Source organism: Megalobrama amblycephala, unplaced genomic scaffold (genome assembly GCF_018812025.1).
Source record: "Megalobrama amblycephala isolate DHTTF-2021 unplaced genomic scaffold, ASM1881202v1 scaffold460, whole genome shotgun sequence".
NCBI lineage: Eukaryota > Metazoa > Chordata > Actinopteri > Cypriniformes > Xenocyprididae > Megalobrama > Megalobrama amblycephala.
This window is the reverse complement of record NW_025953390.1, coordinates 90,341-113,976: the sequence shown is the minus strand read 5'-3', so window position 1 is coordinate 113,976 and position 23,636 is coordinate 90,341. Positions and strand designations below refer to the sequence as shown.

Below are 23,636 nucleotides of genomic sequence, written 5' to 3'. Positions count from 1 at the left end.
TTCCATTTTATTCCTCATTTCTGCTCATTTGTTAATTTCAGTCACACCCAGCAGCATCTCTGACTCTGTATTTAAAGCCGCCGCTCTTCTGCTGTCTCTGCTCTATCACACACGAGCAGCTTCACACCATGTTTGTTCCAGCTCTGTTCATCTGTATTGTGCTGAGAGCACTCGGTGCTCAGGCAAAAGTAGCCGAAGACTTTGAGTGTGAAGAATTTTTCTACAAAAAGACAGAACCGGGGGGAATGGATCAGAATGCCAAGAAAATCTGTCAGTATTTGGCAAACTTTGGCCCTATTTATGCTACGCTGTACTCGGTTTATCACAGGATTCCTCTCTACAGTGCCTACCTATTTGACCCTCAATGCTCAACTGACAGTGGAAGAGCAAACGTATGGCATTTAGAGCCACAGGTAACCATGTGCTTCACTGTCTAACAAAAGACTTTCCTTTGCAGTTTAAGCTCTGCATTCTATTCGGTTTTGTTTTTCCAAATAATATATAAAATACAATAGATGTGCTTTATGGAACATTCTTATACTGTACTTTTAACATTGAAACATGTCCAATGAGAGACAATGTAAGAACAATATGTTTGATACAGTATTTGTTCATCTTTGTTAACGTTAGTATACAAAACACAGCTGTTCATTGTTTGTTCATAACTTTTGAGGTTAACTATGTATTAGTAAATGTTGAAATTAACATTAATAAAGATTAATAAATGCTGTACAAGTGCAGTTCATTATTAGTTCATGTTAACTAATGAAACCTTATTGTAGTGTTACCTCAGTTAGTGTTACCAAAAAAAAATAACAAAAAAAATTATTTTCTCACAAATAATAAAATATCAAACTAATTATCTGACATGGTATTTTTTCTGTAGCTTTCCAAACCTGATGATCCATACTATATGGTCCGTGAGACTCAAAAAAATAAAAAGGAATATAAAGAAAAACAAGCCACCAGCGATGACTACAGCGACACCGGATACGATCGTGGACACCTGTACCCGAACAGCTTCCAGTGTGGTGAAGGCCGTATGGCAACAAATACGCTGACCAACGCGGCACCTATGGACGCGTGTTTCAACCGGAACCAATGGAAAAAGTGGGAGAATAAATTGAGGACATTTTTACGAGACACTCTTGAAAGTGACAATAATGCTGCTACAGCCTACATTGTCACAGGTACAGTAACTGATGTGAATCAACGGATACCACAAAAAGAAATCTCTGATGACCCTGAAATCTCTGAAGACACTGAAAGAGTGACGGTGCCCTCTCGCATCTGGACGGCTGTCTGTTATGAACACCACTTAGATGACAGTAAGTCTTTCTCCTTCGGCTATATAGGGAAAAACAACCCGGAAGGTTACATAAGCCTGATGAGCGTCTCAGACCTGAACAGACAAATACAAAATCTCTATAGTCAGACCTCAGAAATTACAATTTTTGCGGATGATTGTTTTGGTGACAATAATAAATTAGAGAAGGTTAAGGCTGAATTTCAGACATTAATCAATCAACAAGTGAGCCTTGGAGTCCAATTGGACCCATCCAATCAAAACGAGTATCTCACAGTAAAAACGGCTGTCAGCAGTGACGGCACACCTGTAAAGAAATTCAAGATGAGTGAGATGACAGTACAATTAGTCTTTGACAGCATGAGCACTTACCTCACTGAAACAGAGTATCTGAAGGATTCTTTTAAAACTGATTGTCTTATAAATCAGGCCAAACCACTAAGGAATCACATCAGTAAAAGGGACATATCAAAGGAGGCGGATGCTGTCGAATGCCTGCTGGTCCCAGAGAAGCAGAAGACTGCAGCTGATGGATCACAGTGCTTGAGCGTCTCAGAATCTAGTGACGGCTGTCAGTGCAGCACAGGAGGAGGAATTAAGCTCTGCTGCTCCACTCCCTGCCTGTTCCAGGACAATCACAATTCCTACAGGTGTTACTCAGGCCAAACGCTGACCGAATGCTCACCTCAGTACTCCCTCATCACGCATACAGGAGAGAGATGCAAGGATGATCACCCATGTGCCACATACGGTGAGGACTACTACTGGTGTTACAAAATATCTGGCAGCTGGGACTACTGCAGCCCTCCGCTGTGGACGAGTAAAGCTATAAACGGGAAGTACTGCCGCAACAACCACGCCTGTGCCAACTATGGTTATGAATATATGTGGTGCTACATGGATTATGACAACAACTGGGATTACTGCTGTACTTCTGATGACTGCTACTCCGCTAAGAATGGCCAAACCTGCAGGTCTGATCACCCCTGTGGCTACCATGGTGAAAATTACCTGTGGTGCTACACGGATTTTAATGACAACTGGGTTCACTGTTGCAGTTCATGTCAGTGATAGTTGGTTTACAATGTGTGGTATGATTATGACTAAAGCAGGTCTTGGAAAATTTGATTGTGATTGTACTTTGAGCTCTTACTAACCTACAAACTATCTAACAAAAAAATAAAGCCTCTTATTTGTGCTCCTGAAATTAACAGCAGCTTGGAATGTATTTTTCTTCTCGAGTATATGTACGCAAAAACAAAAAGCTCAATAAAAATATCTGTGAATCTATAACGTGTTTTCACATTGAGTAACACTTTACTTGAAGGGGTGTGCATAAGACTGACATGACACCTTCATAATCTTGACATGACACGTGTCATAAATATGAAGGAGGTTTTATGCATGTTTATGACAACTGTCATTAAGTGTCATTTGCTTAATTATGTCATTTTTAATGCAAAGATGACATTGTTTGAGATGTCTGTGTTACGACAACTTGACATAAACCAATACATCATAACCTGTCATAAACATGACATAGCAGATTATCAAACTTAAAAAAACTACTTAGCTTTATGGGTTAACATTACATTACATTATTTTGGTAACACTTCAGTATAGGGAACACATATAAACGATTAACTATGACTTTTCCCTCAATAAACTCTTAATTTACTGCTTATTATAGTTATTTGTTAGGTTTAGGTATTGGGTAGGATTAAGAATCTAGAATAAGGTCATGCAGAATAAGGCATTAATATGTGCTTATTAATTACTAATAAATAGTCAATATTCTAGTAATATGCATGATAGTAGTAATAAGCAACTAGTTAAAAGACCCTAAAATAAAGTGTTATCATTATTTTATAACAGTGTCATCTTTTTTAAGAAATTTGAAATTGTCTATTATCTGACCTTCTGTTGGAGGAAACAAACAAAAAAAACAACATGATATGAAAAATATTCATGACGCCGTTATAAAATTATTTGTCAGTGTCACAGACACGCCAGGCTCCAGCACCCTCCAATCACAGCACACACCATCCCCTGAGTACTGATCACTGCCACCTGCACCTCATCAGCACACACATCACCAGCACTACTTAAGACACACTCACACACAGTCACATTGTCCGGTCTCGTTTGCATCTAAGGACTTACCTGAATGCTTACCTCAAGGACTCCTCTTGCTACTTACCTGTACTCCGGGTTTCCTAGCTCCTCTCTTCGATTCCTATCTGGTGTGAAGTATTGTTTGAAGTCATCAACTCCATTCAGCAAGTATCATTCTCCATTGTCACTCTGCAAACACAAAGGACTGTGTCATTCTCCATATCACTCGTACATCACCAAAGTGCATCTGCTACTCACCTGTCATCATCGTAATACTCTGCTTGTGTTCAATAAACAACCTGTTATTCCTATCTTCTGTCTCCTGCCTGGTCCTATTGTAACAGTCAGAGTATTGTCACTTAATGACAGAGTATTAACACTTAATGACATTTTAATGACAAATTCAATTTGTCCCACTGTAGTTGAAGTCAATATATATATTTATGACACTATTATAATGGCCTCATGACAGCCAATGTCAAAAGAATTGACATAAATAAACATGACAGTTTAATGCAATGATGTCAAGTTGTCATGACAAAGACACTGACAGGTTATGATGTATTGGTTTATGTCAAGTTGTCATAACTCGGACATCTCACAAAAAGTGATATTTGCATTAAAAATGACATAATTGAGCGAATGACATTTAGTGACAGTTGTCATAAACATGCATACAACCGTAAAATGTGTCATGTCATGATTATGAAGGTTTCATGTCAGTGTTACCTCACATTTTTACACTAAATACTTTGTTTCAGTAAAAACTAATCTCTGACATTAATGGCCGTAGATTCAAATAAAAGCTCATCAATGTTAAGTTTACAGAACAATGGTGTGACTTTCATGAAGAATAATTCAAACTCCATCCATGCTCATGTCCCAGAGACACAGCAAACACAGACATCTCCATCTTAGACTCCTCAACAGATGACATTCAGCCCAAGGAATGTTAATTTAAGTTCACATTGTGCATGTATTTGTGTTGTGATTTCCTCAAAACCGTTGATTCAGAGCAGCTGTAGAATTTGTTTTAACAGAAACTTTACTGTGTCTGTAACGTCTTTAAAGGCCTTTTTAGGCCTGTAACTTATGAAAATTTTGATGGTCAATTAATCTTTTTATGATTATCAATGAATTTAGCAATTATATTTATGATTACTCTATTTATTATTTTCTGTTAAGTTGATAATCCTTTAGTTAACTTGCTAACTAACAAGCGTAACTTCTGCCATTAAACTTTCAAAGATTCATTCAAACATTTTGACATTAAGTAATTTTTACTAGTATAAAATCCCAACACAAAAAAGTGGATAACACTTTACGGTATAAGGGTACATGAATTATCATGAATTCATGCATTAATACAGTGCATCCAGAAGGTTTTCACAGCGCCTCACTTTTCCACATCTTATTTTACAGCATTATTGCAAAATAGATTCAATTCATTATTTTCCTCAAAATTCTACAAACAATACCCCATAATGACGAAGAAGTTTGTTTGAAATCTTTGCAAATTTATTAAAAATAAAAAACAAAAAAGACAAATGTACATATTCACAGTCTTTGCTCAATTTTGTTGAAGCACCTTTGGCAAAAATTACAGCCTTAAGTCAATAAGTATTTTTTAAGTATTATAGTTCAAACAAAAATAAATTCATTCAACCATCATGGGTTTTGTGATGTTATCTGCCATGATTGTGATACATTGACTGCTGAAATACTGTGAGGCTGTTTGTAGTTATGGTGGGGCTTATTTGGGGGAAGATCCAGGGCAGTAACTCCTGATATTGCCGGATGGCTGCAGGGGAATCAGCTTGCTTGCTTGCTAAGTGTCATCAGATCCACTGCAAGGCTTGTTCGATGGCGAGTAGAGCGGCTTCAGTCTTCTTCAGGCAGCGAGGTAATCTGCGCTAATGGAGATTCTGATCTGATGGCGTTCCAGTCTGACTGATATAGGCAGTCAGCCCCGCCCCTTTTGACAGACTGAAACACTGTTTGTCTGTGCACTTGCACAGGCGTTAACCTATGGGGGTAGAATTGTTGCAAATTTTGTAAATAAAGATATTTACAAAAAAAAATCAAATGCACAAATAGATAGAATGAGATCCACAAATATATGTTGGCAGTTTCACAAAAATTACTTATTCACAAATAAATAAAAAGAAATTTGCTAATAAAAAAGGTCTGTGTACTTTTGCTTCCATTCCTTTTTCTCTTTTTAACCCATAAATGAAAAACGAAAAATTAACGGTTGGGTAGTTGTATTTTTAAAACACAATGTTAAATACCAAATTTTGAATTCGAACTGTACACATACCAAATGCTGCGCAAAAAAATAAATATTGATGTATTTTCATAATTTTGTTTTTGACTTTTTGCACCTTTATCAAACATTTAAAACATCAAAAAAATAATATGGAATAAATGTCGATTTCAGCGGTTTTCTATGGCCAAATTAGAACCCGGAAATAGTTTTTCCCGCAATGTTGAATGAAAAGCGCCATGTCTCTGGAACCATACAGAGGTAATCTCTGACATGATTTTAAAACACAAAACACACACGGACATTGCAGAGCACCTGTCTCAACTTGGTGTCGGGTGATGTTGTTTGGCGAGGAGTGTCAAGGCGATTTTGTGCCAGCCATCGTCTGAGACGGGAGGTTTCTGACACTCAGCTGGAGATAGCTGTATCTACAGCAGTACAAGAAGTAAGTAATGATATGCAATTTTAACGTAATATGTATGTTATAATATATGTGACTTGTGGTGTTATCTCGAGAAGCTGTATGCATCACGGTTCTAGGATAGGCCTACAGCCATTGTCATTTACGCGTGTGACATGTTCCTACCAAATGCTGCTCTCATTGAATTAAATTTGATTAACTACGTGAAATCATTATTCAGAAGTTAAAAAAAAAAATATATAGGTCTAGCTTACTGTATACAGCAATGGATGCTCTGCTTTTGGTTTTCTCATGATATGGTCATGGCTAGCCTACATTTTAATGTTTCCGCTTTGAGTCTTAATAAATCAAATTTTTAGTGCAAAGAAAATATTTCCACGTGAATAATGATCATTGAGGTATATGACTCAGAAGATGGACAACATACACTGCAGGTTTAAATAGATCCTATTACAGTAGCCTAGTGTAGCGCATGCAGGTGCTGCTGGTGTCATCATGCGCAGCAGCAGCATACTGTACATTTTGCATCTTATTTTGATCACAGTGACGGTTAAATGCAGTGCAGCAGTAGCATTCAAAGATCTGTTTCTGACTCTGCTTTAAAACCACTGCTTGAACCGGCGCTGCTGAGAACTGTTATAGGTTTATAATCTGTAGTAAACCATATTGTGTTCCTAACTTCCTATTAATTTGGTTCCTCCACTAGGCAGGACCAACCTACGGTCGTAAGTTGATGACAGGTTTTTGGCAGCAAAGGGAATTTGAGCCGCAGAAAGTCGGGTTGGACGAGCCCTCCGGACAATACATCGACCATACCATGAAATGTGAGTAAGGCAGTTTATTATTATTTATTATTATTGTTGTTCCTATTATCCTTATTAGTCTGTACTCATCAAAACAACAGTAAAAAGTATTATTAATACACACACCACTAAATTACTGTTACTGCAACATTTTATCTTGTAATGTACATTTGGCATTACATCTCTTACTTTTTCAGGCCTACTGCTATTAACAAATACTGGACAAGTAATTCAAACATGACTCTAATTCATATAACCCCCCCTTCTCCCTTCTCTTGTCATAGGTTGCACAGAATCTTAATCCTATACCTTACCGTGCTGCTTATACAGGACACAAACTCCATTTAGACCAAAACGATCATGGGCACACACACACACACACACACATATATATATATATATATATATATATATATATATATATATATATATTACTAGTGTGTGCAGTATACACTATAGTTCATTTATAAGTGAGGATAGCAAAATAAAGTAAATTGTGACATATTATATCCAAACATTCTTCATACAGTGGACTACTAGTAAAATAATAATAAAAAAAAAAAAACTGGGACCAAAAATTATTCAGACACTCTGACCTGACCATATTTTGCTTAAGTGTTATCTGACATTATGAAGATTAATTTTTTCTGACAGTTTAACTTTGAATTTGTCATATTTTATCACCATTTTTTTTAAATTATAGCAAATAAACTGATGTGTGAAATGTTTAAGTTATCTGAATACATTTTTGTTTACTTATATATACATATATATATATATATATATATATATATATATATATATATATTTATATTGGTGGGGCGGAGGCTCTCACTGGCGCCCCCCAGCTGTTTGCGCCCTAGTCGACCGCCTAGTTTGCCTATGCCCCGAAACGGCACTGACAGTAACACACAAGAAACTCAACAGAGCGACGAATCAATGATTCACCATGGAAACAGACGATAAAGCTGTGTCTCAATTCATTTAATTTCGAAGGCTGCATCCTCCAGAGGACACATCCTGTAAAGGATGTAGTATACGGAGTGTCCTTAAACAGAATTAAACAAGACATCCTTCGTAGGACACACGGGCAGGAAAGGAAACAGGAAGTATTACGTTGCTATCCCAACACGTTCATGGCAGCGTTGTTGCGCTCTCACAACAGTCGATTGAATGGAAATTATTTATGAATTTGGAAAGTAATTTGAAAAGAAAATGTATTTACTTGTTTTATTTTGGTTAATGCTTGAGGAGCTGTGGTGTATGTACAACAGATATCTGTTACAGAGACAAAGGAAGATATTAAGAAGAACAAAGTGTAAAATAAAAACAAGCTTGAAACTACTTACATTTAAACACTACACTTTCACTTGTACATGTACATCTGCCGAGGCTTAAATAAATAAATAAATCCTCAAATAAATGACGGTTGTTAACAGCATAGGAAAGGATTGTGGGCTATCTGCAGCAGCGAAGGATACACCTCATGCATCCTCCAAATTCCTGTGAAAGAAGGACACATTCCAAGATTGCATTCGGAGTGTCCTACTTACTTTTCTGAAATGATACAGCCTCAATGAGGTATGCAACCTTTGAATGCAACCTCCGGAGGATGCAGCCTTCGAAATGAGACACAACTTAAGTAAAAGTGCACCATTCTACTTCCTCTTCTTTTGTTTAACACTCTGGAGTCGGAGGTATCGCCAGCGATACCACCTCGGTTTTTTCTTACCAGTGTGAAAGAGACTAAAAATACTCAAATTTGCTCATACAATTAAGAGTTATACACCATTTTAATCTGTGAAATATCTTCTTTTATTTGTGTACACTCAGAGTAACTTTTGTAAAATAAAGAAAACTAACATGATGCGTGATCTCTCGTCTCCCTCTGAACAAAGTCCAATCTGATAGTTATCAGAAAATTGCTCAGGTATTAAATCATGTAAGTCAAATCAAAAACAAACATTCTGTGTTTATGTAATCTGTATGAAAATAGAGCCATGTCAGAAGTCCGTGATTCAGCTCATTATCCGCTAATGCGGCCACGCCCACGGAGGGAGCGCTATTCAGATGCAAATCAATACAGTCAATACAGGCATACATCGTCTCAATTGTGTATTTATTATCTTGAAAAGTGTCTATCTGCATGTTATAACCATGATTAGCGACCTCTGGAAGCCTCTGTTAAAGGGTTTATGCAGGTTTCTGTAAGTCAAATTTAAGACCTTTTTAAGACATTTTAAGACCATAAAGATTGAAATTTAAGACCTACACGACGCATTACCAAAAAATACTCAAATCAAAGAAATTCTGAAAAAATCATTTTATTTCAATGAATTCAGTCATTGAAAAAGCATTAATTTAATTTACAGATAAAGCAATCACATTAGTAACCTTTCACACACATCCATGGCCGCGGGAAGTGGGGGTGCTGGGGGTGCTGCAGCACCCCCTAGTGACGAGAGGGAGATTTAAAAAAAAAAAAAAATGTAGGCCTATTAAAATATTTTGCACAATTTATAAATTCCTTATGAATATTTTAGAAAATGATTTTGACACACGTAGGCTATTACGTATATTTTGGATTTTAATTTCATATTTTGAGGCCTAATCAACACAGGTTCGGAAGTTACGTTGTCAACGTCAGGCAGGCAGGTTTGGTCGCCGAGTAAAGAGGTTTCCCGCTCGTTCCATGCAGAATACATCCATCTTTGGCAGCAGCTGACTAGTAAATTTACATAGTTTAATGACAGAAACGCAGAGCGCACCTCGACATTTGGACACCTGTAACCAGGGCACCCCCGCCTGCATGTAGCTCAGGTAAGAGCATGGTGCTGCCGCGCTTGTAACATTTATTTTTTTGGCAACAAGTGTGGGATCAGCTTTGACTAGCCAAGCAATTGTAAGTAGTACACTATAGTATTTTTGTAAGGTGGTGGGGATGGAGATGGAGAGTATTATTTCGTTCGTGTGTTCTTTGCGTAATGGTTGTGGAGAACTGTTAAATAACGTTTAAATAGTCGGAGATTATTTCCTTGTGGTTTGTGTAAAAAGTTTGGAGATGGAGACAGAAAGCTTTATACTGTGCGTGTGTTCTTTGCGTAATGGATGTGGAGAACTGTTCAATAAACAAATTGCTTAAATAGTCAGAGATTATTTCCTTGTGGTGTGCGTAAAAAGATTTTGGAGTTAATAGAGTTGCGTGTGACATAAACGTGCAGTGACTCAAGCCAGCTGACCAAATCGATTGCATTGTTTTAGCGTTATATTTTGTTGTAATATTATTTGTTGTATCTAAATAAGTTGCATGTATGTATAGGCTATCTGAAATTGTAATGAAAGTAATTATTTCGTTTTCTTTCGATTATTAAACTATTATTTCTGATTCTGCTTCTGCTTCAGATTAATAGCGCATTGCGCATATCTGAGAACTGATGTCTGTGTGTTTCAGACCCTGGCTGGCTGTGCACTGAAGTGTATATGACAATAAAGTAGTAAATCTCAATGTATTTATTTTTAAAATGTATTTTAAATAGGCCTATAGGCTCATAGGTTTTTTGTCAAAAAAAAAAAAAAAAAAGATTCACAGCACCCCCTGTTCAAAATTACTTCCCGCGGCCCTGCACACATCAATGTGCCAAATGCCCAAAATCTTAGGCCCAAAATGAAAATAGACTAAAACAAACTTGCCCTCAAATAGAATAGATTTCATCTCATATTTATTTACATTACAAAACAGCATATTAGCCTAATAGAGATTGAACAGGCTACTCCAACCCATGTAACAACCAATGTAGCACACACACACACACACACACACACTCACTCACTCACTCACACCCACCAGATAATCCATAACGTTAGCCTGGCGTGCTAAAAATATAAGCGGGAGAATGTTATCATTGCAAAGTGGTCAGGCTAACGTCTTGAGTTTATTCCACAAGACTTATGGATAAGCTGTTTGATTTACAATTATTAGGTTATTTTCACAAATTTCACTTAGCCTGCTGTGTGAACAAAGCTTTTCCTCAATAGATTGTCTGTTTCCCATTTGACTGGTCAGCATATGAGGCGGCTGCTGCTCGCGCTGGGAGCTTTAGCTTCAATTTGATCAAATTATTTTCTAATCTGTTGCTATTATGTTGTGGATATATCCCTCGAATGCATACTGCAGTCCCTTTTGTCTTGCTCTCTCAGATATTTCACCTGTTCGCCAAAAATGACTAATTATCTCCTTGAAAATGTCTGACACCGGTGCATACATACTGTAAATGACTTGCCAGACGTACCAACAGTAACTAAGGAGGGCGGGGCTTAGAGAAGGGTCCATTGCCCGAGTCCGCTGAAGGCATTTTGCAGCTAGCTTGTGTTTTTTTTTTTTTTTTGCAGTGAGCCTCGTACATGGAGCTGGGTGCTGCTTGTAACCAACAGCAGAAATCGCTGTGATCTAAACATGTCTCGTTGAAAATAACTCTGAGGAGACGCAGACATATTTCGCGGGCAGTTATTGCATTTATCATGGGATTTGTAGTTTTATCACCGCATATACCAACACCAATATACCATATATACCACCATTATACCATATATATATATATACCATATTTTTTTCAGAAAATGAGCGATGGTTTCACCATATAAGACCCTTATTTCTCATCTGGGATCATTTTGAACAATTTGAAGCTGCAGTGAAACTGTAATTTTGACCTTCAACTGTTTGGGCTCCATTGAAGTCCACTATATGGAGAAAAATCCTGGAATGTTTTCATCAAAAACTTTAATTTCTTTTCGACTGAAGAAAGAAAGACATGAACATCTTGGACGACATGGGGGTGAGTAAATAAATTTCTATATTTAGCATGACTCGAGTCAGACCAGTCCGACATTGGCTGAAGTCCTGGTTTCAGTGCGAGCATTACATTGCCTGACTTCACTATCTGAGTTTGTTTCTGAGTTTAAAATGATGAAATACTGAAGTGTCTTATCTGAATACCTTACCGTTGAAAACACCCCAGGATTGCGCCAGCCCTACTTTGTCCTTCTTCTTTTGTTACAACGAACAACAAGATTTCTGTATTCACATTTCACAACACATCAGTGTGTTGAAACTTTGCATACATGTCCATGACCCTAAATGACAGTCACAAAAGTTTAAGAAAATAACATTAGATTAGGTTAGATAATATTTCAGCTTGAAAAAAAAAAATATTAGCTCATTTTTACCATCTGTGGCTGACAAAATATTTTTCAGTATTGAAATAAGTGGGCTAAAGCTCTTTTTTACCTTCACATGGGTAATTAAAAACCTCCTGCTGCCCATTGTTGAGGTAAATGTCTCTATCTCTATGTCTCTATCTCTATCTCTTATCTCTAACTAACTAATCTATTAATTTAAACAAAATCTTTTTCTAAAAAAAACAAAATTCTTTGCATACATGTGATTAAATTGTATTAGTAACGACTAATAAGAGCTTTTTAAATGCTGTTCTAAATTTTATATTCCAAAGTTACTGTTTTCAAAGTGCATGTCATGTCACGTGACTTGGGAGTGAGCGTCACACTCGGTTACTGCTGTGTACACATGGCTGCTCCGCCTGAGATTGCAGATCCCCCAGACACATTTAAGTCTCTTGTGTGGAAACATTTTGGTTTTCCAGTGGAGTACAGGAATGGAATTCGTGTCATAGACAAAGCACATACAATCTGTCGTAACTGTTTCACAAAACTTACTTATATGACAGGAAACACGTCTAATATGCAAGCGCATCTCTGGAGACATCACCCCAACATTGATATTAGCGGCACACGTAAGAAGCCTCAAAAGCAGGAAACTCTTCCCACCAGAGATGTTCACGAGTCTTTTATCTGGAGTCAGAGTCAAGTCTGAAGTCTTTAATGCCTGGTTCAGACTACACGATTTTTTTGTCTGTTACGATAGTCACTGTGTCAGATTTTGACTCCAAAAATCTTGTCGTGTCCTGGACTTGAAACATGTCAGACTACACGTTGCTACGCGACCAATCGTTGCTTGTTGTCACGACACGCGCGAGAAACAAGAGCGTAAACAATGACTGAAGCGGCGTGTTTTGTACTGGCTGTATTATGTTCAGAAAAGCGCAAAAAAGACAAAAAGAAAAGAAAAAAAAAACAGAAAATGGACACGTTCCTGGCTTGCTCAAAGAGGACGGTATGGGCTGTCAATCCTCCAAAGAGAACTTGAGGTAAAATATCATTCTTTTCATAGTAAATATTTTGTTATTAGCCAGTAGTAAAAGCTTGCCACAACGCATTTGTAAAAATCTATTAAGCTTACATTAAAGCAATATACAACTACAATGGTTTTTTTAATGATCACCAATGTAATTTAACACTTCTAATGTACAGATGTACAATTTGTTTGTTATGTACGTTAGTCACATATAGGGTAATTGAGCCTCTAACAAAAAAATCTCAGTTCAATGGTTTAATGCCTTTGATTGATTCATAACTCCATCATATGCTTAAAAAAAAGTTAAACATTGCTTTAGATTAAAACAAAAACAAAATTGACTTTCCAACATGTTTTTTTTTCTTCTTTACACTGTAGGACAGTGACAAAAAAGGTTTCCGTGATCTGCTCAGGATGGATCAGGGCCGGGTCTAGGGGGGCTAGGGGGGGCAAAGCCCCCCCAGATTTCTCTTGTGCCCCTCCAACATCCCCAGGATACTCTTTTTTTTTTGTGATAGCACACAAAATGTAAAAAATATATCAACACTAAATTAGTTACACATGCAAATTACTAGAAACATTGTGCTGTTGTATTTTTCTGGCGCACCTCACGGCGCGCATCCTTTTACAGTTCTCCCTCACAGGCATGCTCAGCACTTCAGGTGCTCACACCATGCCAGAATTGCCAGAATTACAAGATTTCAACTTGTAAAAAGCATTCATGTCCTCATCCACATCCTTTTTCTAAGCAGTTTTCCAAGACTTTTGCACACCTTATCGGATCACTTCTCAAGACGGCCATTGACAATCACATGAGCAGATGACATGCAGCTCCTTCATAAATGCGCTCTAGTCTATATTTAAACATGCACACACACCGTTAATTCATTGCTACACGATCATGGAACACTTGGAAATTTAGCTTGGAATTTTAAAATTGTGATTTCCAAGTCATGAAAAATCTCGAAAATGAATAAATTAAAAAAAAAATAAATAAATAGATGTAAGTATTCTAGTAATATAAAATAGTTTTGCTCACTTATGTTCAGCTCTGAAATATTCTATCAGCATATTGCGCTATTTGTTGAATAGTAGCCTATTATTTGATGTCAAAAGTTACATGCTCCTTTCAGAATCTGCAAAATATCAATAATTAAAAAAATAAATAAGTGAGATCAAATTTTTTTTTTTATTTAGCACTGCAACAAAAATGTATTATTATGAGATGTTTACATATAGTCCACAATATATAATATCTGCCTTTACACAAATTAAGCAGTTCAAAAGTTTACTTACACTTAATTTATTCTCAGTACTGTGTGTCATTAATTTAATTTAATTATAATTTTCTTTATGATTAGGCCCATGTTTGGGACTCTTCTCATACCCAACTGTTACAAATGGTGAAAACATTTACTGATACTCCAGAAGGAAACAATGCATTAAAATTCAGGGGGTGTAAACATTTGCACAGGATGGTAGGGGGGTAAATTGTTTTTATTTTGTCTTCTGAAAAGTGTTTTATAAAGCTTTAGTAGGACAAAACTAAAAAAAAGTAGATCTTTAAATAAAATAATAACTTCCAGTCTTATTCCAGTCAGAATTTCCAGTCATCCTGTTCATAGGTTATTGTGTTGTGTTGTCTTGGGCATCAGTGAATGTTTGCAGCTTTTGATCATCCAGGTAACAACACACACTATGAAGAATCAAGCATATAAACTTTTGAACTGGATCTTTTGTGTAAATTCAATTATTATGTCTTGTTTTTATTTTTATATAGTCAAAATAACTGAGCACAACTCTATAGAAATTAACCAAAAATATAAGGGGGAAAAAACACGAAAAAGGAAAGAATCATGTAACCAGGTCTTCTAATGGTTTAAATTTCTTCAATGAACCAAGTTGTCTTCTTCCACTTTTAAATTTTACCATTCTTAAAGATTTAGAGTAAATCCAAAATTCTTTCTGAAAAACAGAAAACAATGGCTTTGTTTTAAGTAACTTACAGTAAATGAATATAACATTTTCCCAAAATGAAAATATTGTTCAGTAGAAATTGAATGTGTACATCTTCCATTATTATGCCAAAAGTTATGTCATTTTTAGAAAATGAATTGTAATTTTAAGCCATTCGTATATGTTAGACCAAAAGTCTCACAGAATCACAAAAAAAAAAAAAAAAAAAAAAAAAATCACAGAAAGTACTTTTGTGATCAATATTAAATCTGAAAAAACCTGAAAAAGGGAGGAAACTGTTTAGTAGTTAAAAGGGGGTGCGGGGGGCGAGGGATTAGGAGATCATAAACCTATGATTCATATGTCATATTATGCTGCCCCACCAATTTTTCAAAATGCCCCCCAAGTCACGCAATCCTAGAACCGGGCCTGGGATGGATGTGGAGGATTTCAGCTATTTTCTTGACAAAGTTACACCATTCATCCAAAGAAGGGACACAAAATAAAGAAGAGCCATCAGTGCAAGAATGCGGCTGTCACTAACACTACGATTCCTTGCTACCGGTAAAAAGTACATTTTAAAAATCATATACCCCTAGCTTCACAGAACAGGCTTAAACTAGTCTGAAATGCATGCTTGAGCTGTTTTTAACTGAAAGTAACTTACACTGACTTGTCTTAAAAATGTCAATGCCATTGTTTTGTCTCAAGATGCACACCAGTAATGTTTTTTACATTTACGATTGTAAAAGCTACTTAAATGTCCTAGTAAATGTAACGCCTAATCCTGGTTTAATCTAAGTCGTCTGTGAAAGCAGGCCATGGTGTATTATTCAAATTATACACATGCTCCCCTCCACAGGAGAGACGTTTAGATCTCTGAGCTTCCAGTACCGGATCGGTCGTAGTACTATCAGTGAGATAGTAATGGAGACGTGTCAAGCCTTGTATGACGTCTTAAAGGATGATCATTTAAAGGTAAGCCATTTGATGATCATTTAAAGGCAAGGCATTTGATTTAAATAACAGACAGATGTACATTTCACAACAGTAGGTGGACACAGCCTTTACAGGTGCTATATCAAAAACAAGTGTTTTAACCACAGAGGCAAAACCAGAGTAGATAATGGATTTCTAAATTATATTAATTTTAATGATTTAAAAAAAAAAACATTTTATGACTTTTGTAAAAATGTGAGAACATTACATGTATTAATTATATATGCTGTTTATCTTTTCAGACTCCTACAACGGAGACAGAGTGGAGAGAGGTGGCAATGAGGTTTCAAAACAAGTGGCAGTTTCCTAATTGCTTAGGTGCCATAGATGGAAAGCACATCTACATCCAGCCACCTGCAAACTCTGGAAGTACTTACCACAACTACAAACCAAGATTTTCAGTTGTACTCATGGCAGTAGTCGACGCTGACTACAAATTTATTTATGCAAATGTTGGCGTACAAGGAAGAGTGTCAGATGGAGGAATATTTGGCCAGTCAGACCTCCGAGCTGCCATGGACAGAGATCTACTGAATGTCCCCCGTCCAGAGCCACTCCCAGCCAGTAACAAAACTTTGCCCTATACATTTGTTGGTGATGAAGCATTCCCTCTCCGAACCGACCTAATGAAGCCATACCCCTTCCGAAATCTGGACCATGGGCAACGAATATTTAACTACAGGCTTTCAAGGGCAAGGCGTACAGTTGAAAATGCATTTGGAATTTTGGCCAATAGACTTCGTGTTTTTCTTTCCAACATTATCGGGACAATTTGAAGGCATATTTTTTTCACCTGCTGGATCTGTTTCCTGGCAGGAAAATATGATTTACACATAGACACCAACTGCACTGCAAAAAAAATGTTTTTCTTACTTAATATTTTTGCCTTGTTTTGTCTTGTCTTAAATCAGGAAGCATTTACTATAAGTAAAATTATGTAAGATAATACATTTTTTTAGCTCGTTTTAAGCAAAAACTCAGAATTTTATTCAGAAAATAAGCTATAATAGCTTACGTAAATTTACTTATTAAGTAAATGCTTAAAACGTTCCTTTTTTTTTTTTTTTTTTACACTAAGGAAATATTAAAACAAAATACAACCAACATAACATTTAGAACAATATTAAACTAACATTTTAAAGTCTTAATTATATATGTGTAAATTAAAAAAAATGCAGAATGGCCAAAATTAATATGATTTGTTTATTAAAAACACACAAGATTAATTTTCCTTATTAAAAACTTTTATTAAAAGTAAATTACACTCTCTTTTCTTTACTCTTTACAAAAAAATGTATTCACTTTTTTAAATATGCAAATATTGCAGAACAGAATAAACATCAACGGCTGATAAAGTGCCAACGAAAAAACAGCAAAACCAACAATGTGACTGCAGTCTATCACCATCAGAAAACAAAAAACAAAAACAGATCAAGACTTGACCCTACATCCTGTCTCTTTCCTGGTCATATGCCTATTCTGTTGCCCTGAGATAGCTCACTGGAGGTGTTGCAGAGGGTACATGATTGGATGTGTTTTGGTAGGGTTGATTTAAAATTTGCGTGTCCCTGCCAAGTTGTTTGGGGGCGTAAAGCTCGTGGGGGTCTAATGCTAATCTGACCTCATTCTCATGTGCATCATATAACATCATAAGGATGTTGCGACGCAATCTCATCTTGGTCAGTGGGTCTTTGATCAGCTTCATCTCGGTCACTACCTGTTTGCCAAATGTTTGATCGACATCCTTATTGGCATCTACTAGTGATTCAGACATATTTTTAAGAATGCTAACTTTCTCTATTTCAAGTTCATCTGATGATTTATCTCCTGATTTTTGTTTGGCCTTGTAATGTGCCCTTTCAGGATTGATTGTGACCTTGTGATGATGGTGAGATGATGAGGTTTCTTGAGTTGAAGGTGTAGATGTGTGGTGGGAGGTGGAGGTGGATGACTCGCACACATCCTCTTCTGTCTCCTGGTCTTCTCCACCCTCATCTGTGATGCTCTGTTCTAAGTCATCCAACTACGATAAAACAAGTTGTATAAAATATCTGGCACAATAAGTAATATACAATACATGTTTGAAAGCAGATACTATGGAAAGCTCACAAATTTATTTAAATGTTGGAAAGAACTGTTACAAGCAACTTACGTTCAGTGTAGACTGAGACACACGGTGAAATAAACAAAAACTGGATAAAATTTAGGTACAGTCATATGACGAAATGCTGTATGTAAATTGTCCACGTTCATAGATATGTTAATTATTTCCTGTGCTGTGTTTTTGTTTTAATATGTTTTTGTTTGTAATAATTAAAATGTTTAATAAAAAGAATATCTAAAAAAAAAAAAAAAAATTATAGCAATTAATGCTAAAAATTGATGGAAAGCTGGCAGCTTGCACGTTTCTTGAGCACCTTGTCTCTGCAAACTATAGAGTAGTCACCAATCAGAGGCCGCAATTTTATGATGTCATCATGTAGACTTCTTACAAAGTATTTTACAGTATTTTAAAAATACAAAACACTAAAGTATTTTGATGCAAAATACAAAGCCATTTTCATCAACCCTATCAAATACAAATTACAAAATACTATTTTGTATTTGAAATACATGTATCATAAATACTGCCCATCTCTGAGTATATACAAAGCAACAGCACCCTAAATGAACCAAACGCAGTGTGCAGTTCTTCTAGTCTTCTCTCTCCACTAGAGAAAGATCTCCTCTGTGCTGTGTCTTTACTGACTGACCCAGAGAGCGTCAGCCTACAGGGTGTCTAAATAATGGATAAATACAAAACGAGGGCTTGGAACCAGAGGGGCGTAAGTGGCATTTTGGGTGAAAATGAGTTCTATATATCAAATTAAAGGTCTTGATGAGCTCTATCTAGTTGTGCCAAAAAGACGCATCAGAAATCAACCTGTATTGAATAAAGCAACAAAACAACAAAGACCTAACACAAAAGTTTGAGCATTGTTTGGAGCCAGAGGGGCGTATGTCCACTTACGCCCTTCTGGCTCTAAAAAATACATGTATGGCCTACACATTGTTTGGAGCCAGAAGGGCGCAAGTCCACTTACGCCCTTCTAGCTCTGAACAATACAAGAGCCTACAGTATTTTTCAGAGCCAGAAGGGCGTAAGTGGGTGGTGCCCCTAAACAGCACTAGCTAAAATGGCTGACACGCATGCTGCACACATGGAACTGTCTGAGGCAGAACAAATTTTGATGAATATAATGAAGCAAACGGATGAATCTTGTGAAGAAGTGACAGATGAAGAGATGTTTTTGTATGCTGCTCCTCACTTGAGTGTTGGAGGTAAGACACATGCATTGATAGTCTAGCCTTGTTAGCCTAGCCTAGCATGCTAATACCTTTGTCTTGGTCTAATCTGGCTAACTGTGATTTAAAGTAGCCTAATATTCTGGCATAGACTATTTGGTAACACTTTATACTTGATTTACAAGCATATCTATAATGTGTTTAATAAATGTATTTTCATACTTTATTAATGATCAATTTATCATTTCTAAATGAAGTACAGCATTATTTACACACCAATTATTTAGGAGTTGTCAGATAAGATCACTTAGAAATTGTAAGTAAATGATTAATAAACTATTTAAATGTACATGCATACATCTTATTATTCAGACATATAGTAATAGTTGCTTGGTGTGTTAATAATGATTTATTATGTATTTCTACTGTAATTAAGGGTTAATTCAGGTAGTTATAAAGCATTTAGTAGTGGTCAGTGAACTATTTTGTGAGCTCATCTAAAGTGAGGACTAGTTATGCCTTGTACTAGTTATGCCTTGTCATTAATCACTATTAATGATTAATAGTGTGCAGTTATTATAAAGTGTTACCGAATATTCTTTTAAAAATTCACAGTCAACTTAACTCTAACCCTGAACTACTAGATTCAGGGAATTCATGTAGGATATTAATACATACTGTATGTAAATCATAAAGGGACAGAGCCGAATGAAGTGAGGGAGAGAGATCGGCTTAAGGGAAACATGGAGACAGCACATGATGGAGAAAGTGAGTTCTGACTTGCACTTTTTGAACATTAAGCATAACCTAATTTAACCCTCAATCATTCAGTTCATGTAGGATAATGGTATGTTATCTGTTATCAAGAATCTGTTGCAGGCCCAAGAATCTGTTGCAGGCCCAGGCTCAGTAGGCCTATATATATATATATATCATATTTTATAAACAGTACTACCAATATAGGATAATGGTAAATATTAATGATTAATCGTTTAGGGACACAACCACATGAGATGAGGGAGAGAGATGAGGAGATTGGAGAGAGAGACACGCACATGGAAACAGCACAAGATGGAGGGAGAGAGACAGACAGGGCGAGAGATCATGCAATTGATGAGGGACACACAGAGACAGAAGAAGCTCTAGGGAGTGAGACAGTTATTGTGCTTGAAGTTGTTCAGGAGGGAGAGGCAGACAATGGACAGGAGGAGGATGCCAACACACAAAGAGGGAGAAAAAGACAGAGAAATGTTGACAACTGGAAAAAGAACAAACGCAAGAGGTTAAGAAATTCTGGCCAAAGCTACATGAATTCACATGGCATTCAGGTCCCAAGAAGGAGGATGAGGGAGAAGAACTGTGCCTCCTGTTGCTACAAATGCAATGAAAACTTCCCTGAGGAAGTGAGGGAAAAAGTATTTGAATATTATTGGGAGATGGGAGATGCAGCGAGGCAGAAAGACTTCATTGTCAATCATGTTGTCAAAAGAGAGAAAATAAACAGGGAAACAATCTCAAGAAGAAATCATACATTTGAGTATTATTTAACCTCAGAGAGAAGACAGATTAGGGTATGCAAGGACAATTTTTTTGAAGACCCTTGATGTGTCAGAGAAATTTGCACGGTCTGCAGGCGGCCATACCTCTAGTGAATTGGGAATTACCCCTTCAAGCAAGAAAGGGCGGCATGCACCTCAAAACAAAGTCCCTGAGAGTAGCAAAGATAAAATTCGAGAGCATATCGATTCTTTCCCAAAACTTGAATCCCACTACTCCAGGAAAGATACAAACAAGCTCTACTTGGAAGGATCTCTGAATCTGCCAAAAATGTATGCACTGTATAAAGAGAAATGCGAACAGGAGTGGAAGATTATACCAGAAAAACAAAGTCTTTATAGAACAGTGTTTGACAATGAGTTCAATCTTGCCTTTCACACTCCGAAGAAAGATGCATGTAAATACTGTGAGTGGTACCAACGTTTAGAAGGCAGTGAGAAGACAAATCACAAGAATGAGTATGATGCTCACCAGTTAAGAAAGACCCAGGCCAGAGAACAAAAAGAAAATGATAAAAAAGAAAGCAAAAGAGAATGAGTCATACAAGGCTGTCACTTTTGACCTAGAACAAGTGTTGACCACTCCCTGGAGCAACGCAAGTTGCCTGTTCTACTCACGCAAGCTAAGTACGTACAACCTCACTGTGTATGAATTAGACAGTAAAGATGTCAAGTGTTACATGTGGCATGAGGGGGAAGGCGGCCGTGGATCTTCAGAGATTAGCACGTGTTTACAAGTACCTTAAAGAACTTAGTCCACATGCAAAACATGCAGTTCTTTATTCAGATACTTGTGGTGGACAGAACAGGAATGCTGCCTTTAGCACGATGTGCCTGCGTGCTGTCAGCTCGCTGCCCCTCTCCACTATTGACCATAAATACATGGAGTCTGGTCACAGCCAGATGGAGTGTGATAGTGTGCATGCTGCAGTGGAAACTGCAAGAAGAAAAGTTTCTATTTACTCCCCTGATGGCTACTACACACTTGTGAGAATGGCAAGAAGGAACGACTCATACAGTGTACATGAACTTGAACACAAGGACTTTCTGGACTTCAAGTCCCTCTCCAACCACATACTCAAAAACAGAACAAAAGATGAGAAGGGACAATCAGTTCATTGGCAGAAGATTAAATGGTTCCGCCACACGAAAGATGAACCAAACACAATCTTCTTCAAGTATGATTTCACCGCCCCAAACTTCCGAAAACTGACGGTGGCACGACAGGCAACAAGAGGCACCAGAGGCACCAGAACCACACACCCCAGCTCATTGTATGAAAGTCCTCCAGGGATCAGTGCCTTAAAGAAAAAAGACCTACTCACCCTGTGCACCAATGGGAGTATTCCCCACTGTTATGTAGAGTTCTATAACACTCTGACAGTGGGCAGTGAGTGAACTTTTTAGTTCAACTAAAGTGAACTAAAAAGTGAAATGTGTAATAAACAAGAGAAATTAAACTGTTTGAAATTAAATGTTAAACTGTTTGACATGAATGTGAACTCATAAATGAGAACTGAAATTAAATTACTATGTATACCGTATTTTAAATAAAATGAAAAGTTATGAAGTTAGAGTGTTTTTAACCAATGTTTTTACCAATCATTTCTGCATTGATCAGCAGATACGCCCTATTTTTCTTTAGAAGAATTGGAAATGTTTGGTGCCAAAAAGGCGTATTTGATGTTCTTGCCATATTTTCAAGATTTTGCAAGGTTTTATAATATGTTCATTGTGTTAATATGCCATAATATGTTCACTTAAGAACTTACTCATATAAGTATGTATGTGGTTGCAATGTTGTGGTTGAAGGTTAATAAATACAGTTGATTGAAGTGTGGTCAAAATTTTGTTTTGGCTCTCCTGTAAAGTTTGTCAAATGCCACTTACGCCCCTCTGGTTCCAAGCCCTCGAAATACTCCTCTGTATAGAAAATTGACAAACATGAGAATCCATCAATATTTCTCCAAATGTGCATGCTTTTAAGCTAAAAGCCTATATGAAATGCCATAGAGGTAACATAACTGTTCAGACACTTTGTATCATAGAAATGCATTATATTTTAATAATAGAATACCATTATTTTAAATTGTAATAATATTTCACAGTATTGCTGTTTTTTCTGTATGTTTGATTTACATTATGATGAGCTGAGACATGATCAACAGGGTTTTTTCACAGCCTACCTGACTGAAAGAGCTCATTATTTATGCAGGTCATTAGAGCTCTTTATCTGATTCTTTTGTCTTCTCAGGTGAGAATCATCCATTATTCATGATTATTCACGCCTCCACGCATACTGTGTTTCTTGACCAAAGATGTTTTAGAAAATTTAAATCTCTCAATTGTTTATATGAAGGAGTAGGAATGATAATTTTTACATAATTCTGAAGCAAAAACTCTAGTCTACAACCTCCAGTACCCAGAAGTCTTATGAACACAGATTTAATATACTTTTTTTTAGATTTATTTCAGTGACTTAAGTTTTTTGTTTTTTCAATAACCACGCATAAACGTTATTCCTTCAAAAACACAAACATGTACATACATGTTCCTCACATATTATGGTAGCCTAGTTTGTGCTGAATACAGTGTAATGAAAATTTTTCCATTAATATGTTTATGAACAACTGAAAAAAAGCACAAATGTCAGAGCATGTCAAAACTTCTCCAGGCCCCAAATCAGCCTCAGACCCCTGAGGGTTAATGGAAAAAGTGTCA

At 36.7% G+C, this 23,636-nt stretch overlaps 2 protein-coding genes across 2 annotated transcripts; both read left to right on the top strand.

Annotated features, from left to right (window-relative positions):
• The first annotated feature begins 114 nt into the window (after window positions 1–114).
• LOC125261682 lies at window positions 115–2,584 on the top strand. The gene is made up of 2 exons (XM_048180240.1): window positions 115–413; window positions 887–2,584. The coding sequence occupies exons 1-2, from the start codon at window positions 129–131 to the stop codon at window positions 2,375–2,377; spliced, it is 1,776 nt and encodes a 591-aa protein (XP_048036197.1). The 5' UTR covers window positions 115–128; the 3' UTR covers window positions 2,378–2,584.
• Window positions 2,585–13,507: 10,923 nt separating this feature from the next.
• On the top strand, window positions 13,508–17,238 carry LOC125261681 (protein ALP1-like). Its single transcript, XM_048180239.1, has 3 exons — window positions 13,508–15,639; window positions 15,938–16,053; window positions 16,317–17,238. Exons 1-3 carry the CDS (start codon window positions 15,603–15,605, stop codon window positions 16,848–16,850), a joined length of 687 nt encoding a protein of 228 aa, XP_048036196.1. The 5' UTR covers window positions 13,508–15,602; the 3' UTR covers window positions 16,851–17,238.
• Window positions 17,239–23,636: the final 6,398 nt, after the last annotated feature.

What these genes read in the sequence shown, in the direction of transcription:
- LOC125261682 (XM_048180240.1), top strand. Translation starts at nt 129, where the DNA reads ATGTTTGTTCCAGCTCTGTTCATCTGTATTGTGCTGAGAGCACTCGGT. An exon ending in TATGGCATTTAGAGCCACAG is followed by an intron (nt 414 to 886) that starts GTAACCATGTGC and finishes TTTTTTCTGTAG; the next exon opens with CTTTCCAAACCTGATGATCC.
- LOC125261681 (XM_048180239.1), top strand. Translation starts at nt 15,603, where the DNA reads ATGCGGCTGTCACTAACACTACGATTCCTTGCTACCG. An exon ending in ACTACGATTCCTTGCTACCG is followed by an intron (nt 15,640 to 15,937) that starts GTAAAAAGTACA and finishes TCCCCTCCACAG; the next exon opens with GAGAGACGTTTAGATCTCTG. An exon ending in TAAAGGATGATCATTTAAAG is followed by an intron (nt 16,054 to 16,316) that starts GTAAGCCATTTG and finishes TTATCTTTTCAG; the next exon opens with ACTCCTACAACGGAGACAGA.